Source organism: Misgurnus anguillicaudatus, chromosome 19 (genome assembly GCF_027580225.2).
Source record: "Misgurnus anguillicaudatus chromosome 19, ASM2758022v2, whole genome shotgun sequence".
Taxonomy (NCBI): domain Eukaryota; kingdom Metazoa; phylum Chordata; class Actinopteri; order Cypriniformes; family Cobitidae; genus Misgurnus; species Misgurnus anguillicaudatus.
In genome coordinates this window covers 32,789,110-32,805,689 of record NC_073355.2, presented here as the reverse complement: position 1 = coordinate 32,805,689, position 16,580 = coordinate 32,789,110, and the positions used below count along the sequence as shown (strand labels likewise).

Here is a 16,580-nt window from a genome sequence, read left to right as displayed (position 1 = left end):
CTATGTGTATGTGTGTGTTAAGAGACAGTGTGCATCAGAGAAAAAGGTTTAATTTACAGAAGGGCTGATAGAGAAAAAGAGAGAGAGAGAAATAGAAAAACTGGGCGAGTAAGGGAGAGGGTGAGAGATTGCTCCCACACATATAATGGACCCAACTAGGCCCGCACGATATTGGAGCGAAACTGACATTGCAATGTTTTATTTTCCTGCAATGTATATCGCAATATGAGAACTACTGGATGGCTTTGAGAGAAATTTACTTTTGGATTACTAATATTGCTCACCCTGTATAATGTAACACTGGCAAAGGCATACAAAATAGTTTTCCATTTGTAAGAAAGATGCTCACAACTAAAAATGGTCAAAAAATGTCTGTCACTGGGACGTTACCCTTTCATAAAATACACCTTAGTACCTACTGAGTTCATATTAGTACTGTTACCAAATGTATACCGTACATATTATCTATACATAAATTGACCTTTCTAAAGGGTACTGCCCCAGGCACAAACAGGGACCATTTTTTTCTGACAGTGTATATACACTCACCTAAAGGATAATTACAGACACCTGTTCAATTTCAAACTCATTAATGCAATTATCTAATCAACCAATCACATGGCAGTTGCTTCAATGCATTTAGGGGTGTGGTCCTGGTCAAGACAATCTCCTGAACTCCAAACTGAATGTCAGAATGGGAAAGAAAGGTGATTTAAGCAATTTTGAGCGTGGCATGGTTGTTGGTTCCAGATGGTCTGGTCTGAGTATTTCACAATCTGCTCAGTTACTGGGATTTTCACGCACAACCATTTCTAGGATTTACAAAGAATGGTGTGAAAAGGGAAAAACATCCAGTATGCGACAGTATTGTGGGCGAAAATGTCTTGTTGATACTAGAGGTCAGAGGAGAATGAGCAGATTGATTCAAGCTGATAGAAGAGCAACTTTGACAGACATAACCTCTTGTTACAACCGAGGTATGCAGCAAAGCATTTGTGAATCTACAACACGCACAACCTTGAAGTGGATGGGCTACAACAGCAGAAGTTGCACAAGCTTACCAAAATTGGATAGTTGAAGACTGGAAAAATGTTGCCTGGTCTAATTAGTCTCAATTTCTGTTGAGACATTCAGATGGTAGAGTCAGAATTCGACGTAAACAAAATAAGAACATGGATCCATCATGCCTTGTTATCACTGTGCAGGCTGCTGGTGGTGGTGGTGTAATGGTGTGGGGGATGTTTTCTTGGCACACTTTAGGCCCCTTAGTGCCAATTGGACATCGTTTAAATGCCACGGCCTACCTGAGCATTGTTTCTGACCATGTCCATCCCTTTATGACCACATTGTTCCCATCCTCTGATGGCTACTTCCAGCAGGATAATGCACCATGTCACAAAGCTCGAATCATTTCAAATTGGTTTCTTGAACATGACAATGAGTTCACCGTACTAAAATGGCCCCCACAGTCACCAGATCTCAACTACATCCCAATAGAGCATCTTTGGGATGTGGTGGAATGGGAGCTTCGTGCCCTGGATGTGCATCCCACAAATCTCCATCAACTGCAAGATGCTATCCTATCAATATGGGCCAACATTTCTAAAGAATGCTTTCAGCACCTTGTTGAATCAATGCCACATAGAATTAAGGCAGTTTTGAAGGCGAAAGAGGGTCAAACACAGTATTAGTATGCTGTTCCTAATAATTCTTTAGGTGAGTGTATATACGCTATAATGATACATTGATACAAACCATAGACTAATTTAATGAAGTTTTATTATGCTTACTGCAGCCAGTGGTACAGATCTTTTACTAGCAAAAGATGATATCAACCCATTAACATTTATATTGTACCAATCTGATATATGCCAGAAATACAAAAGAAGATCATTTGCATACTTAGTGTGGTAGCATAGCAACAATGGTGATCTCTACCTATGGCATTTCCCTGAGCTGTGCTGACAGTAGAGGTTGAAACGTCTACAGTATTTAGAGAACTTAAATAGCAAAAATGGTTTAAATACAGGGAAGGTAACCAAAAACAACAGTGCTAGAGATGAAGGTTGGACGATTCACGGGAGCGTTAGACAGTAATTTGGAGAGGACGTTTCATTTAATCAATGTGGTGGCTCTCAGAATGACACACCTGATCCCTTTAAAAGGCCTCACTCTCTACAAATCAATGAGATTGATGTCAGAGTAAACATTCAGACCTTCTATCCATCCCACTGCATTCAATACACTTTACAAGAGAGCGCTTAGAGCCAGTCAACAATAGTGTCTAGTGGAATTCATACTAGTAAATAATCGACACAAGCAGATCAACATTTAAATAACTAGGGGCCTGATTTACTCAACATGGCAAATTAGTGTAAGAGCGCAATTTAAAAAAAACGTCTGATGAGAAATCAATGGGAAATTGACGGAAAATCGATGGGAAATTTCAGCTGGTGATTAACTGTCAAGACATACATTTAAAGAACATAGGTGCAAAAATCTCATTCCGATAATGACCAACGCAATCTACCAAGAGCAGCGCAAATTGGTATTTTCTAAAATATATATAAAACATATTTATTTTAATAAGTCAAGAAACATCTCCGTTGTCATGCTGACAGGCGCGGTGGGAGCGTACAGCAGATGACGCAAATTATAAGTTTTCCGAAGGCTAGACCGTCTCATTTCAGTTTTCTTCGTGGACTTCAGAGGCTGCCACCTTCAAAGACCAAGCGTTCGCCTTTTGAGGTCGCGTCCTTAGCTAAAGGCTGTGATATTTAACACGTCTATATCGTAACCAAGATTCAAGAACTAAAACCTTCACTTAGACTATCAGCATTAGAAGTGGCCAATCAATAGCTCTCCACAGCGCATGAAATATCATGAATTAGTTGTCTGTGTTCATGAGAGGTCGAAGGTTAATCTGACAGTACAGTACTTCAGAAGAGAACATACAGATCTGCTGTTGTGTGTAATGAACCAGTGTTGCGTGTCAAGTAGAGGTTATTTAAAAGAAGAGCATCAGAGGTCAAAATGATGTCAAACTATCAAAAGCCAATCATAAAACATGCTTTTGAAGGTTTACTTGAACATCAACTCACTGTTTATTAATGCATTGCGTCTCTCTATTAAGTGTAAAGGCGTTCAGGTCACTGCTGACTTACTGCAAAATGTAGTTTTACAATTTTCAGAAAATAATCTCTGAAATAAACGTTTCGCTCGAATCACAAACAGATCAAACTGTGCTGTCATACATCATTATAACAGAATATGTTTGAGAATAATTTTAAAGTGCCACTTTTAAACATACAATTTGAAATCAGTTTTAATAAATTTACTATTTAATTTACTCTAGCAGAAATGAGTTTAAGGGTTATCATTAAAATACTAAATCAAATCACATTTTCCTTTTCAACCACTTCTTCACAAAACATATAGTTTTATCTGCGTTTAATGGCTTTCATCTTGTCATACAAGCACAAATCGTGAAGCTATAGATGAAAATCAGTCATGTGACCTTTTACGTCATGCCACCATCTTGAGTAGGGGAGAGCGGGGTATGTTGTCACACTTTTCACACTGTCTAACATTTACTGAGCACCATACATCAAAATGGTATAAATCTCATACCAAATGAAAGAAGGAAGTCTTGGGCACATATGTTGTATTCATAACATCTTTATATCTTATCTCATTACAGAGTTGTAGACTGTTGAATAGTGACTGTGCACTTGTGACAATTTGCCCCATCGGAGGGTAAGTTGTCACACTAGGGCGGGTAAGTTGTCACACTAGATTATCTAAAAATAAGAACACAACTACTTAATTGTGAACATTGATTTTAATTTTTAAACTCAAACCAAACTGGAAATATAAACATCCGTGCCTGGAGAATCTGGAAAACAATTATTTCAATCCAAATAATGCACATTTCAATTAAGTGGCAAGACCACTTTACTGTACTTTGAACTTTGGTTCAAATGTTCTATGGCTTTCACATAAAACCAGATAACTGAATGGAACGCTGCAGATAACTTGCTTAACTTAACATGTTTAACCTCTGAACAAAACAGATGCCCTGTATGACTAATAGGACTCATCTCCAGAATCACAATTCTGACACACATAAATTGCCTGGCCTGAGGTGCAAGCATCATGGGCCCAATTGTTGCATTTTACACATTTTACCCAGGTCTCCTTTGGACGACTCTTTGAAAATGGCTCTACACAGACGAGGCAGAAGCACTCTTCATCATCTGATGATGACTCTTGCATGATTTTTCTTCTTTTAGCTGCCTTGTTTTTCATAGGTCCAGATTTCTGCTTCCCTTTCTTTTGAAACAGCTTTTTGCTAGATTGAGGCTTATTCTTTTCTATATCATGTTTTCTGAGCATGTTCGATGTGTTTGTTTGTACAGGGGCAAGTTGTCAGATGTGACGACTTGCCCCAAAGTCATTGAGACAACTTGCCCCATACTTACTTGTGTGCTAATGTTGTCTAAATCTCAAGTTTAGCTCATCATATCACTTTAGCTAAAGTATCAAAAGACACTTTACGGTCTCCTCTATTTTGTGCAAAATAATCATTTTAAACATTCACACCTAACAAAGTTGTATTGCATAAAATGTAAAGTGATTTTTTTTTACTTTTTAAGCAGAAAAATAAGAAAATTGTGCTAACCTCAGATTACAGTGATCTTGACCACATGTGAACAGGAAGTTGACTATAGAAGAAGAAGTCACATAAAGTGGCTATTTGATTTTGGAGATAGAGCCTCTAGTGTTGGAGTTATTAACAGTGTGACAACTTACCCGTGTGACAACTTACCCCGCTCTCCCCTACCTACCGAGTACCAGTAGGCTAGTGTTGGGCGATATGCCCCATTTTGAGATCGTCCTATCGTCAGCCTGTGAGATCGGCCATACACGATAGTATCGGAGGGCGGGGCAGTAGTTTACTCATTTTTTTATTTGTTTTTTTTTACTCATTATAACAAGTCACTTGATGGGTGGACAAAAAAGAACAAGAGCAACACCGTCATGACCGCAACCTTCTTAAAACGGATGCCATTAATGCGAGCGCGTCATTAAAACCCTAACCATGATTACTTAATAACTGTAAAAACATGCATCTGCGCACGCACACACACACGTGCGCGCACATACAAATAATTCAATTCATTTGTTTAGTGCTGTTTCAGAAGGCTACACGTGTCAAGCAGTGGTGCTCTCAGATGAGCCTTTTTAAACGCATCGGTCCAGCGGAACGCGTTCATATTTTAAACACAATCCTATATTAAACACGAGGGACGTGTTGCTACAACTCATTGAAATGCATATCATAAACAGGATTAATACCTAGTGATCCGACTTCGGACAGAGCGCAGCTCTCTGCACGTACGCGAGAGTGAGAGAGGCGCCATGCAGCGGGTCATATTTTAAACAAAAAGTAAAGTTTTCCTCAGCTCGCATGAAACGCATTAAACTGAACAAATACATAAGGATTACTACCTTAGTTTATGTTTAGACTTTGGACAGACGCGAGAGCGCGTGCACTTGAGACAGAGAGAAGCGCAGCTGCTCATGACGCGGGTGCTAGAAGGAGTCCAAGACGCGTGCATTAGGTGCAGGTTCGTGCAAGAAGGAATTCTCTCTTTACAAGCCCTCCGCGTAAAGTGAAGCCCACAAACCCTCATGCGAGGAAAAGCATGCAATGTGGGTGTTAATGTAAAACTATGATGATAATAATAATAATAATAGTAACCATTCGCCAACTATCGTTATGACTATCGCCATGAAAACCTGTCTTTGGCGATATGTCTAAAGATCGTCGATACACGATACTATCGTCTATCGGCACAACCCTACAGTAGGCTACTGACAAGCATTGGCTAGCTTGCTACGATTTACGGATTTCTTATCTTTTACTGTCTATGATTCTTACGGATACGGAAAAGGACTACGAAAGACAACATTTCACACCTCGACTGACGCTACTTTAAAAAATATCTTGGTGTGATGCCTACTCAATCCCTGATGCGTTGTTCCAGCTGCTGTCCGCTGCTACCGAACTACCACTACTTTTACAACACTAAAGGCCAATGTATACTTTTGCGTTAGGTGCGCGTTATAGGTAAGCCTTTGCAGTACCTGACGTGCACCTCCTCAAAAATGTAACTACACGTCGAAATGACGCGGACCGCAAGATCTGTGATTGGTCGGCGTGAATGCATTGTGTTTCCTCCTACGCATTTCAGCGGTGTAACTGCAGAGCAACACAAACGCAGAAGTATAAATGCTCATGACGGCGTTGCCTACGTGCGTAGCGTCTGGGGTACCCTACGGCGTAACCCCGACGCAAAAGTATAAATTGGCTTTAAGGCTGCACGACACAACATGAAACTTTGCTTGAAGTATCACCTGGATCTCTACACATGAACGCCAGCATTGAGAACATTGTTTGTGTACACCAGTGCTTCTCAATTATTTTCTGTCACACACCCCCCCAGCAAGAAGTAAACATTTCGCGCCCCCCCAACTCTCCGCCGCGACTCTAAATAGTATAATTTATCTATAAAATGACACATCTGCAAAACATTGTATCCTTATTAACATTAAAGAAAACACAAAAAAATGAAATATCGATCAACTTACAGCAAAGAATAACTTTACATTGTAAAACTCTACATTGTTTTTTAGTCTGTAACAGAAAAGACTTAAAATGCATCAATTTGCCTGAAAAAAAAATAAATCCTTGTTTAAAGTATAATATTTTTTGATACTGAAAAATTACATTAAATATAATCAATAAATAATAATAAAAACTCAAGCGGCTTATCAGCGTGATTGGGGTGTAATGCCTTTAAGTGACAGTGCAAAAAAATCACTTCCTGAAAAAGTATTTTTCCCCAGGGTCTTGCGCGCCCGTGTACACAGAGAAGTTTGGAACAACTGACTTTGTCTGTTATGGTGTCCGCTCGCCATCTTTGCCAGACGTAAAGAATCGATTTTCGAATGCGAATGAATGAATCTCATATGAGGCTCCTTCACTTGCGACAAAACAATGAATTATCCGTGCATTTATATGGAACTTTGCTTTAGGAGCTATCCATCTTTACTCTCCTCCCTCCTCACGTCGCATTTGGAGATCAATACATATTGACTGGGAAGATGGTGGCGAGCGGACGCCAAAACAACCAAAGTCAGTTGCCCAAAACCCCATTCTTAATAAACTCTGTGTACACAAACAATGTTCTCAATGCTCGAGTTCACGTGTAGAGACGCGGGTGGTGCTTCGAGCAAAGTATCATGTTGTGTCGAGCCTTCTTAGTGTTGTAAAATACCGATTTTGATGCTCACAACATATTAAAGGCATAGCTTCTAGTTGTTTCGCGACCACTTCAGATACTCAAAATGGCGGAAGACAAGTTTTAGATGTGAGTGACGTCAGCTGATATTCATCTATAGGAAAAGTGAAATTTAATGCTTAAGTGCTTTTAATAAACTAAGAATGCAAAACATTATGACTAGATACATGAACATAAACTAACCAAATGACTGTACGGTGTTATTTACTGTACAGTATTTGCGCTTCCAACTCAGATCATTTCTTTATTGTCCTTTGTCTTCCAGTATCTTGCGTCACTGTCTGTCTTTGTGACTGTAATTTAGTACCGCTGTTTTTCACTTTCTAACATACTTTGTGGAGCCAAACACTTCCTCTGAACTATCAAAGTGTTGATGGCTTCTGTATTTTTTGGAAGACTTGCATCTGACAGTGTGGAGTCGCTTTCATATGTATACCGGGAACAGATCAATGTTATCGCATTGACTGTACGCTCTTGCCCTTCTTTGCTTTGCTTGTGTATTCTGATATCTGTCTGCGATTCAGGGGTGACCTCAGACGCAGGCACAACTTTCTGCGTCCGTTGGCTAAAATGACAAACAAAACAACCCAAACCGATCTGATCCCGTATCCATTTACGACTACAGTAAGCACGTCTGCTTCGGGGAACAACATGATGCGCAACCTGGGTCTGTGTTTGCGATCCGGGCTCGGTGCTGAAGAGAAATATTTGTCTGGATGGAATTCCCAAAGGCTTACTGTCCTTTTAAAGGGCATGTAATACAAGCCTGTTTGAGCCCTTCGAGGTATTAATATTTAATGAGCCAAGACTGTTTTATAGTTACTTGCGGACAAAAGGGAGGTTTTGGGTTAACTGAGTGTTGAGAGGGTCTCAATGTGCTTCTATTTTTAGGGCACGTCGGATTGGGCATTAATGGCTGAAGGAATCTGCAATGCCTGAATAACTCGGTCTGTTTGTGTTGCACTTCAAAGAACCTACTGTATCAGTCAGAAACGGCCAGGACTCATCATGTAAAGAGAGAGAGGTTTTAAATGTGTGCTCCTAGGACAAAAAAATATAAGAATAAAATAAGGTACCAGGATATGAGCTCACCTCACTGTTTAAAAAGCAGTAAAACACCGACACAAAGAAGCCCTGTAAAGAGAGAGAGAGAGAGAGAGAAAGAGAGAGAGAGAGAGAGAGAGAGAGAGAGAGAGAGATTACAAATTTGGCGTGATGATTTTGATTTCAAGCTTAATATGAAATGTAAATGATATAAACTCGTAAAGTAATTATTGTGACACAACAATTATGTTACAGGAAGAAATTTAGCCCTGCTGAAATTATCATCTAACAATCATAAAATAATCAATTCTCAGTTTGTGTCAAGGTTCGAACAGCTGAGGTTCATTGTAATGCCTCATTTTTGCATGACCCTTAAAATGGAAAGTCTTAATTTCACAGATGTATCACAGAGAAAACCAGTTCTTCCCTTGTGCTATAAATCATGATATAAACATAATAAACATCAGAAATTACAAAATTTCAATATGTAAAAATTAGGGCTGTCAATCGATTAAAATATTTAATCTATATTAATCGCAGTGGCGGCTCGTGACTGCTCATCCGTGGGGCGCAAATTCAAAATATGTTTTCGGAGTGTCGTGTATTGCTCGTGTTTTCAAAATATGTGTTTGTTGGGTCATGTTAACCATGTGCATCATGCCTCTTGTCAAAATAAGTGCCTGCTGCACACGCGTCAAAACCATTTATGATAAAATAGACGCTCACGTTCACAAAATACTCGCAAGACACTCCCTTAACAGTTATCTCTGATTATGCATGAGATTATGCGAGTATCTGGCAAAAGCGAGCATCTCTTTTATCATAAACCCTTTAGAGACGTCTGCAGCAGGCACTTATTTTTTCACAAGACACGTGATGCACATAAGTTTACATGACGCGCCGAACACATATTTTGAAATGATGAACCATACGCATTATGGGCTACATTCATGTTATGACGAGCTCGCCTTGTGCGTCCTCGAAAAAGAAGTCACTGGCCGCCACTGATTAATCGCATAATTGTCATAATTTAACACACGATTAATCGCACATTTTTATCTGTTCAATATTTACCTTAATTTAACACTTTTCAAGTTTTTAATACTCTAATCCAGTGGTTCTCAAACTTTTTCAGCGTGCGGCCCCCCTTGTGTACGGTGCATTCCTTCACGGCCCCCCAAAGAAAATTTATGCCGAAAAACTGTTCTTCTTTAAATATATAAACATACAATATATCAAATGAAAGAACAGACCCTCTGCTTTCATCCTACCTTCATTATTTCTCTTGTAATCACCCCTCAAATATGAGTAGGTTTCTTCAAAAACACAAAATTTTTAAAGCAAAAAACTGGGATAATTACATTTTTGTGAAGGACTTTTGATAAAGATCCCATTCAGCGTGATACTCAAAACATACACAGAGTTTTTAGATAATAGCGGTATTGCGGAAAGCCAAAAATACTCGTTATTGGCAGGAAAGCATTTTCTCATAATTGACGTGTTAAATCATCAAAGAGTTAAAAACCAAAACCAAAATCTCACGCACGCAAATGGATGGACACGCATCACACATCATTTTAGACATTTGATGACTATTTACTATCTAAGGCTGCGTCTCAATTTATCCAACAACAGGCTAGGCCAAGGGTCAAACAGAAATTGTGCATTGCTTTAATCGCACGTTAATAAAATTAGTGACGCTAAAATGAATTTATGTTATTAACGGGTTAATTTTGATGCCCTAATAAAAACAACCCTTTCAAACAATGACATAATGGTGCAGTGCTAAAATGCGGTTGGTTAGTGAATCTTAAATGAAACTGACAGCTTGAATTTACTATGTTTACCTACAGTAATGTGAGTACTCTATAATTCGGTTTTCCCCACAGATATACGGGTCATTCCCATGTGCGGGACAGCTGTGAGAGGCAGATGAATTTGTGGAAAACATAGATTCAACATGCGTGAGACCCCCGGGTGACGGCAGGAAGCAAATGGGGCAAAACCGGGGGTGCAGCTGACCTTGTGTGCATGGATTTTGTATTGTTGTGAGAAACGTACCATTAGGAAATGGAACGGGAAATTCTGAATATATCGAAGTTGAATACAAAACTAAGCCTAAGACGTATGTAGCTATGTGCAACTCATCCGACAAAACAAGCTAAGATCGGCACAGATTTAAAGCTTTAACACGACAAAAAGGTTGCCCACCTGAAAGGACTCTAGGAAGGAGTTGAAGTAGATGAAGACGATCTGAGAGATTTCATCCTCACCAGGGTTGACGAAGAACAGCATGTAGGTGATGCCCAACAGAGGCAGAAGAACCAATGTGGCCTTCACAGCCTTCCTGTGAAGATCAAATACAAAGACATTAATAAAGTGATTTCTACAGAATATCACAATATTTGAAAAACTCATTTGAATATAGCTCACAGAGATAATAATTTGATCATATCTGCTGTATTTTATTCATTTTGCAACATTTATTTAATTACACGTTTCCTTATCAGACTTTATTAGATGGAAAAATCCTTAATGCATTTCCTTAAAAATACAATTATATTGCCTTAGAAAATAGGTGCATAAATAAATGAAAGGAGGCTATTAAATTACTGACGCAAAAAAAATCATCCAATTAAAATGAGTTTTACTGTAGAAGAACAGCCATGACTTGATAAACAGAGCATCAAGAAAGAATTAAACAGAAGATAATGTAATAGACAGTGTCTTATTTGGGATTGGCATATGATGTAATCAAATTGGACACCATGAATTAAGGAATTAATTTTAAGTAAACTGTGATGAATGTAATATTCTTTATCACTGTGCTGTCTGAATAATATTACACAGTCACAGTGCCTAATAAACAATTAGTTCAAAAGGATAACGTTGACAAGAATTTACTTTACCCAGCTTGCATTGCATTTGCCATGGCCCACTAACTGGCACTGTCAAAGACATTAGTCATAGATGAAGGCAATACGAGTATTAAGCACACACACACAAACTCCCATCTTCAATACATCAATCATTCACCCATCAATTATTACTTCCCTCTTCTCATACACCAAAAAACCTTCAAAATCTCATTTTGCTCATCCCGCTCAATCTTCGTGGCATCCCATAGGAAAAAATTACAAATGAGATGTGTATGTAATTCTATGCATATTAAGATGGGATTCAGAGACAACTATAAATAACTATTTTATAAACAGATCCCTCTGAGAATTGTAAACACTTTCTGATCATGATTTTACATTATTGTAGCTGCAGCAATGATGTGAACAATGAATGTTCAGCACTACAGTACTGTATCTTACCTCTACTGAATGGTCCGTCAGTACCTGAGATTGGTCTCAACAGTGGCGGCTCGAGGGGTGCAAATTCAAAATAAGTGTCCGGAGTGTCACGTGTGTTGCTTGTGTTTTCAAAATATGTGTTAGTTGTGTCATGTGAATGATGTGCATCACATGTTTTGTTCTGGCAACCGCTTGCGTCTCTTTTATCATAAACCCTTTAGATGTGTCTGCAGCAGGCGGGTGATTCTCACGAAACCATTGAAACACCACGGCACTAATGATTTTAGCTTTAAAATGTGTAATATAGTAACATTAAAAAGCATCAGAATTAACACAATACTGTGTTCTACCTTGCACAATGTGTGATTTCAACATAAGAATTTATAATTGGAAATTTTATCTCATTTTCTGCTAAAATTCTCATTACCGCAATGTGTCCGGCTGTGTTTGAACATGCGTTATGTTGTAATTTAATCAAATTAACACAAAAATATTAAGAAAAAAAATAAATGGATGTTTTGCTAGACTACTTTAGATGACAGAAAAAATATTTACTGAATATTTATGTATAATAATAATGAAACAAAAATAGGAAAATTATGTGTCCATGCCTGATGTTCTCATCCTCCGCAACACTTTTTGAGAACAGTTTAAGCACACATACAGAATTTTAATAAAGTTTGATTTTAAGTGACCAAGCACATGGACCAGTTACTTCAAGATGGCTACCAGGTAAGATCATTTATTACAGTTAATTTGAAATATTGTCTTGTCAGAATGCTTACACGACATTTTGATTATCATTACCGCAACAGATGCTTATTAAATGTTAATTTAATTAATAGAAGCATAATACTTTGATTTTAAATGCATGTGCAGAATCTCCAAATTATGTTCTTTTAGGTTTGTCATGTCATTTTGAAAATATGTCAGTGTTGATGTTTTCTGACTGTTGCGGTAATGAGATTTTTTAGGACTAATTTTTAAAATTATGTTACAAAAAGTGTTAAATGATAAGTAAAAGTTTTTAAATTAATGTTCCCATTTACTCCAGACTTTGTTTTTCAATGTCTGGTGGGAAAAAAAGTAAATTTAAGCAATTTTTACATTTTTATGCTTGACATTTTTAAAACCAAGTTTTCGTGAGAATCACCCAGGCACTTATTTTGACAAAACACGTGATGCACATCGACACGCCGAACACATATTTTGAAATAAGGAACCACACACATGACGGGCTACATACATGTTGTGATGAACTTCGCATCGATGGCTTACAAAAAAAGAAGTCACCGGCCGCCACTGGGTCTCACCAAGTTTGTGTCCCACCTGAAGTTGTCTCACCTGTACTGAATGGTCTCTGAAGTTGTGGAGGCCCTCAATTTAGTCATAAGGATCCTCACAATGTTAAATAGAAATATGAAGTTAATCTAAAGAGAAATAAACAACAACACATGAACAAAAACAAATCAAAGAGCATAATCTACATTATCATTCTAACATCTAGCTATAAATTGTCATTATAGACACGAAAAGCGTTGTGACAGAACAAGAAGCACATACAAAAATCCTGTTCTGTCACTCCCACAAAAAACACTGAATCTCATGAAACATTCATGTAATTATTGTGCTCTGACTCACCAGAAGAACCAGAATCATAGGACCCTGGTAAATATAGTCAGTGTAAATTCCTGCCCGCTTTCCAAACCAGCATCTGCAAAGAAACAATCAGATTTCAAATGAAACATGTCTTTTGTTCAGCCAAGAAAATATAGTGATAAAAAATTACAAAATAAACAAAAATAACAACGTGAGGAAGAGGATGACGCATGCGGTCCCTTGGGCAGATATGTACCAGTTTTGATCATTTTACAGTTTCAGCCGAGTTGAGAGTGTCAGACTTTCTACTCGACTGAGTTTGTCAAATCTACAGGAAGGGAGAGAGCAAGGGCTTCTGGGAATATGCTTAAATGGCAAAATGGTGTCTTAAGTGGAGCTCGACCAAACAGATGTACAGGCTCATTCATGTAAAACAGGCTAAAAACACACATTCCTATGTTTGCTTCAGGGTGCATATTTAACAGTGAATGTCAGATGATGACCCAAACATTCAGTAAAAACGTAAGCAGTATATAATAAAGTCTGGTCATGTGACCTGTCCATGTTGACTAATGCTTATACTTCTGCGTCTGACCTATGCTGTAGCTACACACCCCTCTCCAAAAAATGTAACAGCACGCCAATTTTATGTGGACAGCAAGCACTGTGATTGGTCTGCTAGAACTCCTCTTTTAGATAAATGTCACTGCGTTGCATTTCCTAGTAAGCATTTGCGCTTTTCATTGAGGCTATGGCGTAGGTGCAATGCAACAACAAAATGTGATGCGTGTTCTCATATTAATTCACTACCTACGCACAAATACACAGTTAGTTGGACTTTATTTACATTTAACAAATTTAGTTTTTCCCTGCTCTTTGTGAACAGACCTGCGATCCATTTTAAGGTCCTGACCCGTAAGCTGTTACAACTCTGTTGAGACTCTCTGAACTTGTGTGGGAAATTCATTAATCTCTGTAGAGGCCCAGAGCCCTTAATTAACAACAGCTCATACATGCAGACAAATAAAATTTATATTGCAAAACTGCCCAGGCTTTCTGGTTTTAGAAAATTACTTCCCATAATTGATTGATTTTTTAAATGGTGGAGCATACACTTTTCTGGATCAATTGCTTAATGACCAGAAACAAGAAAGGACTTGTACATTTTAACACATTATGTGTCCTTTTAACACATTAAGGGCCCTGTCATGGCACAATGCGCGATGCTAATATCTTTTGCTAGTTTCAACCCGGCACAGTTATCATTTTCACGTTTAGCGCCATGTTGTCACAATTTTACGCCCATGGGCGTTCTGGACTGAACATAAGGTGTGTTCAGGTGCATTGTTGGCATGTTGCTATTTTCAGGCAACTAAAATAGACTACGCCATTGACCAACTAAAACCTGGTCTAAAGTCTAAAATCAATAGCGCAATATTGTTTTTGTTATTTAAAGAGCGCTTTAGTAATATGTGCCTATAAACAGGAGGAAAATGCGGGTTTGCATATCACACACATGGAAGCGCAGCAGCACACAAATATTTTTAAATATGAAAAATTAAAGGATTAAAATGTAAAAGTTTATTATTGAGTCTCTTGGACATAAATGAGGACCAATTATGAGACGTTAGAAGGTGTAAGAAGAAGACTGCTTCACCTGTTGCCTGGTAAGTAATTAAATGTTTTGCTTTAAACAAATGCAAATATTGCATCTATTTTTAAATGTTTTTTTTATGATAACTCACAGATTTATTGTATATGATGACTTTGTACCTGTGGATATGGTGAGATGAGAACTTTTTTTAAGAAATGCTTAAAAAAAAAACGCATGGCACTGTCCGAGTGCTGAAACGTTTGGACTCTCCACCAGGCTTGTGCACAATTCAGAATTGAATTGAGAATGACTCCTGAATTCCAATTCAATTCTTGATTTTGAATTGAATTTGAATTGATGTCAAAAACAGGATCTAGAATTAAAAATCGAATTTGAATTAAAGGAAGCAGAATTGCAATTCAATAGAAATTCTAAGAAATTAATATACATATTATACAGTAAGTGAAGTGTTAAAAATGAAGCTTTCAGTATATGTCAGATATGATTGCATTACATATTCTAAAAATTATATTAGTTTGAATTACTTGTACAGATTACATTAAAAAAAAATGTTTCCCCCCAGCAATTAATGTTAAAAACTCTATTCACATAACAAATAATTAAGTTAGATTTTTTGTAATTGTAATTTTGTGGAACATGACTTCATTTCCCAGAATGCTTTACTTTAACCAAGTATTTGGAATGGTTGCCAAACAATTTTCCAAAGTAACTTTCCTAACACTGAATGTAGGCCTATGTGAGATTCTTTCTGTTGTGTGACTGTGGAATTTATTTGAATTGCCATGAATTAAATTCCACTTCCTGTCATTCCAATTCCAATTCAAATTCAACTTCCTGTAGGGCGGAGTCAATTCAATTCAAATTCCAATTCATGAATTGAATGGAGGCCAATTCTGAAATTCTGAATTATGCACAAGCCTGCTCTCCACACATTTGTAAATTCTTTATCTCCTGTTTGTTACAAATATTTTTAAAGTACAAACCTTTTCTTGCAAATTTGCTAATTATTTTTTTAGATTACACTGATCATATATGCTATCCATCCATTTACAGCAATTAAAATCCTACTATTTTTACTTCCATGACTGAAAGAAAATTACTTTTTAGGTTTTAATAAAAAAAAAAATTTCAATACAAATGAAAACAACACCAATTTTTAACATCAACTTAATGTTTAGTTTTTCAGTTTACAAATTCCGCCATCTAAATAGGGAATCGGCATGGTGCGAGCGCAACTGCCATTTAAAGGGGATGGGAGCTGAGACGCTCATTGGTTTATTGCACGTTATGCCAAAAACACACCCATTACTCATTATGAGAATAGGAACAACCCCTTTAGACTGTGCACTAGGCGCACAAACCATTTTTCCCTTCGTTAAGAATTAGCAAAAGTGGATTCGGACACAACCTTTTAGATCACTGCTTTAGACCATAGAGACAGCGCACAGTTATGCTAATTTGAAAACCACGCCCACCGGGGGGGGGGGGGGCAATTCAACTTCTCCATTGACTTTGTATTGCAAGAGGCCGCCTCCTTGTCATTTCTGGCTTATAACAAAAAACTGAATAATGCCTTAAAGCTACTGTGTGTCAGGATGTACAGCTAACAAGGCAAAAAAACAGAAATACGTTTTTATAAGCTGCTGAGACGTAAAA

At 37.7% G+C, this 16,580-nt stretch overlaps 1 protein-coding gene across 2 annotated transcripts in view; it reads right to left on the bottom strand.

Annotated features, from left to right (window-relative positions):
* Positions 1-16,580, bottom strand: part of crhr1 (corticotropin releasing hormone receptor 1) — a 173,463-nt gene that overhangs the window by 1,146 nt on the left and 155,737 nt on the right. For both annotated transcript variants that reach the window (XM_055194465.2, XM_055194467.2), the window contains 4 exons: positions 13,352-13,424; positions 13,055-13,140; positions 10,623-10,758; positions 8,460-8,501 (listed from right to left, as the gene is read on the bottom strand). In XM_055194465.2, coding sequence (XP_055050440.1) covers positions 8,460-8,501; positions 10,623-10,758; positions 13,055-13,140; positions 13,352-13,424 — 337 coding nt within the window. The remainder of the gene's footprint in view (positions 1-8,459; positions 8,502-10,622; positions 10,759-13,054; positions 13,141-13,351; positions 13,425-16,580) is intronic.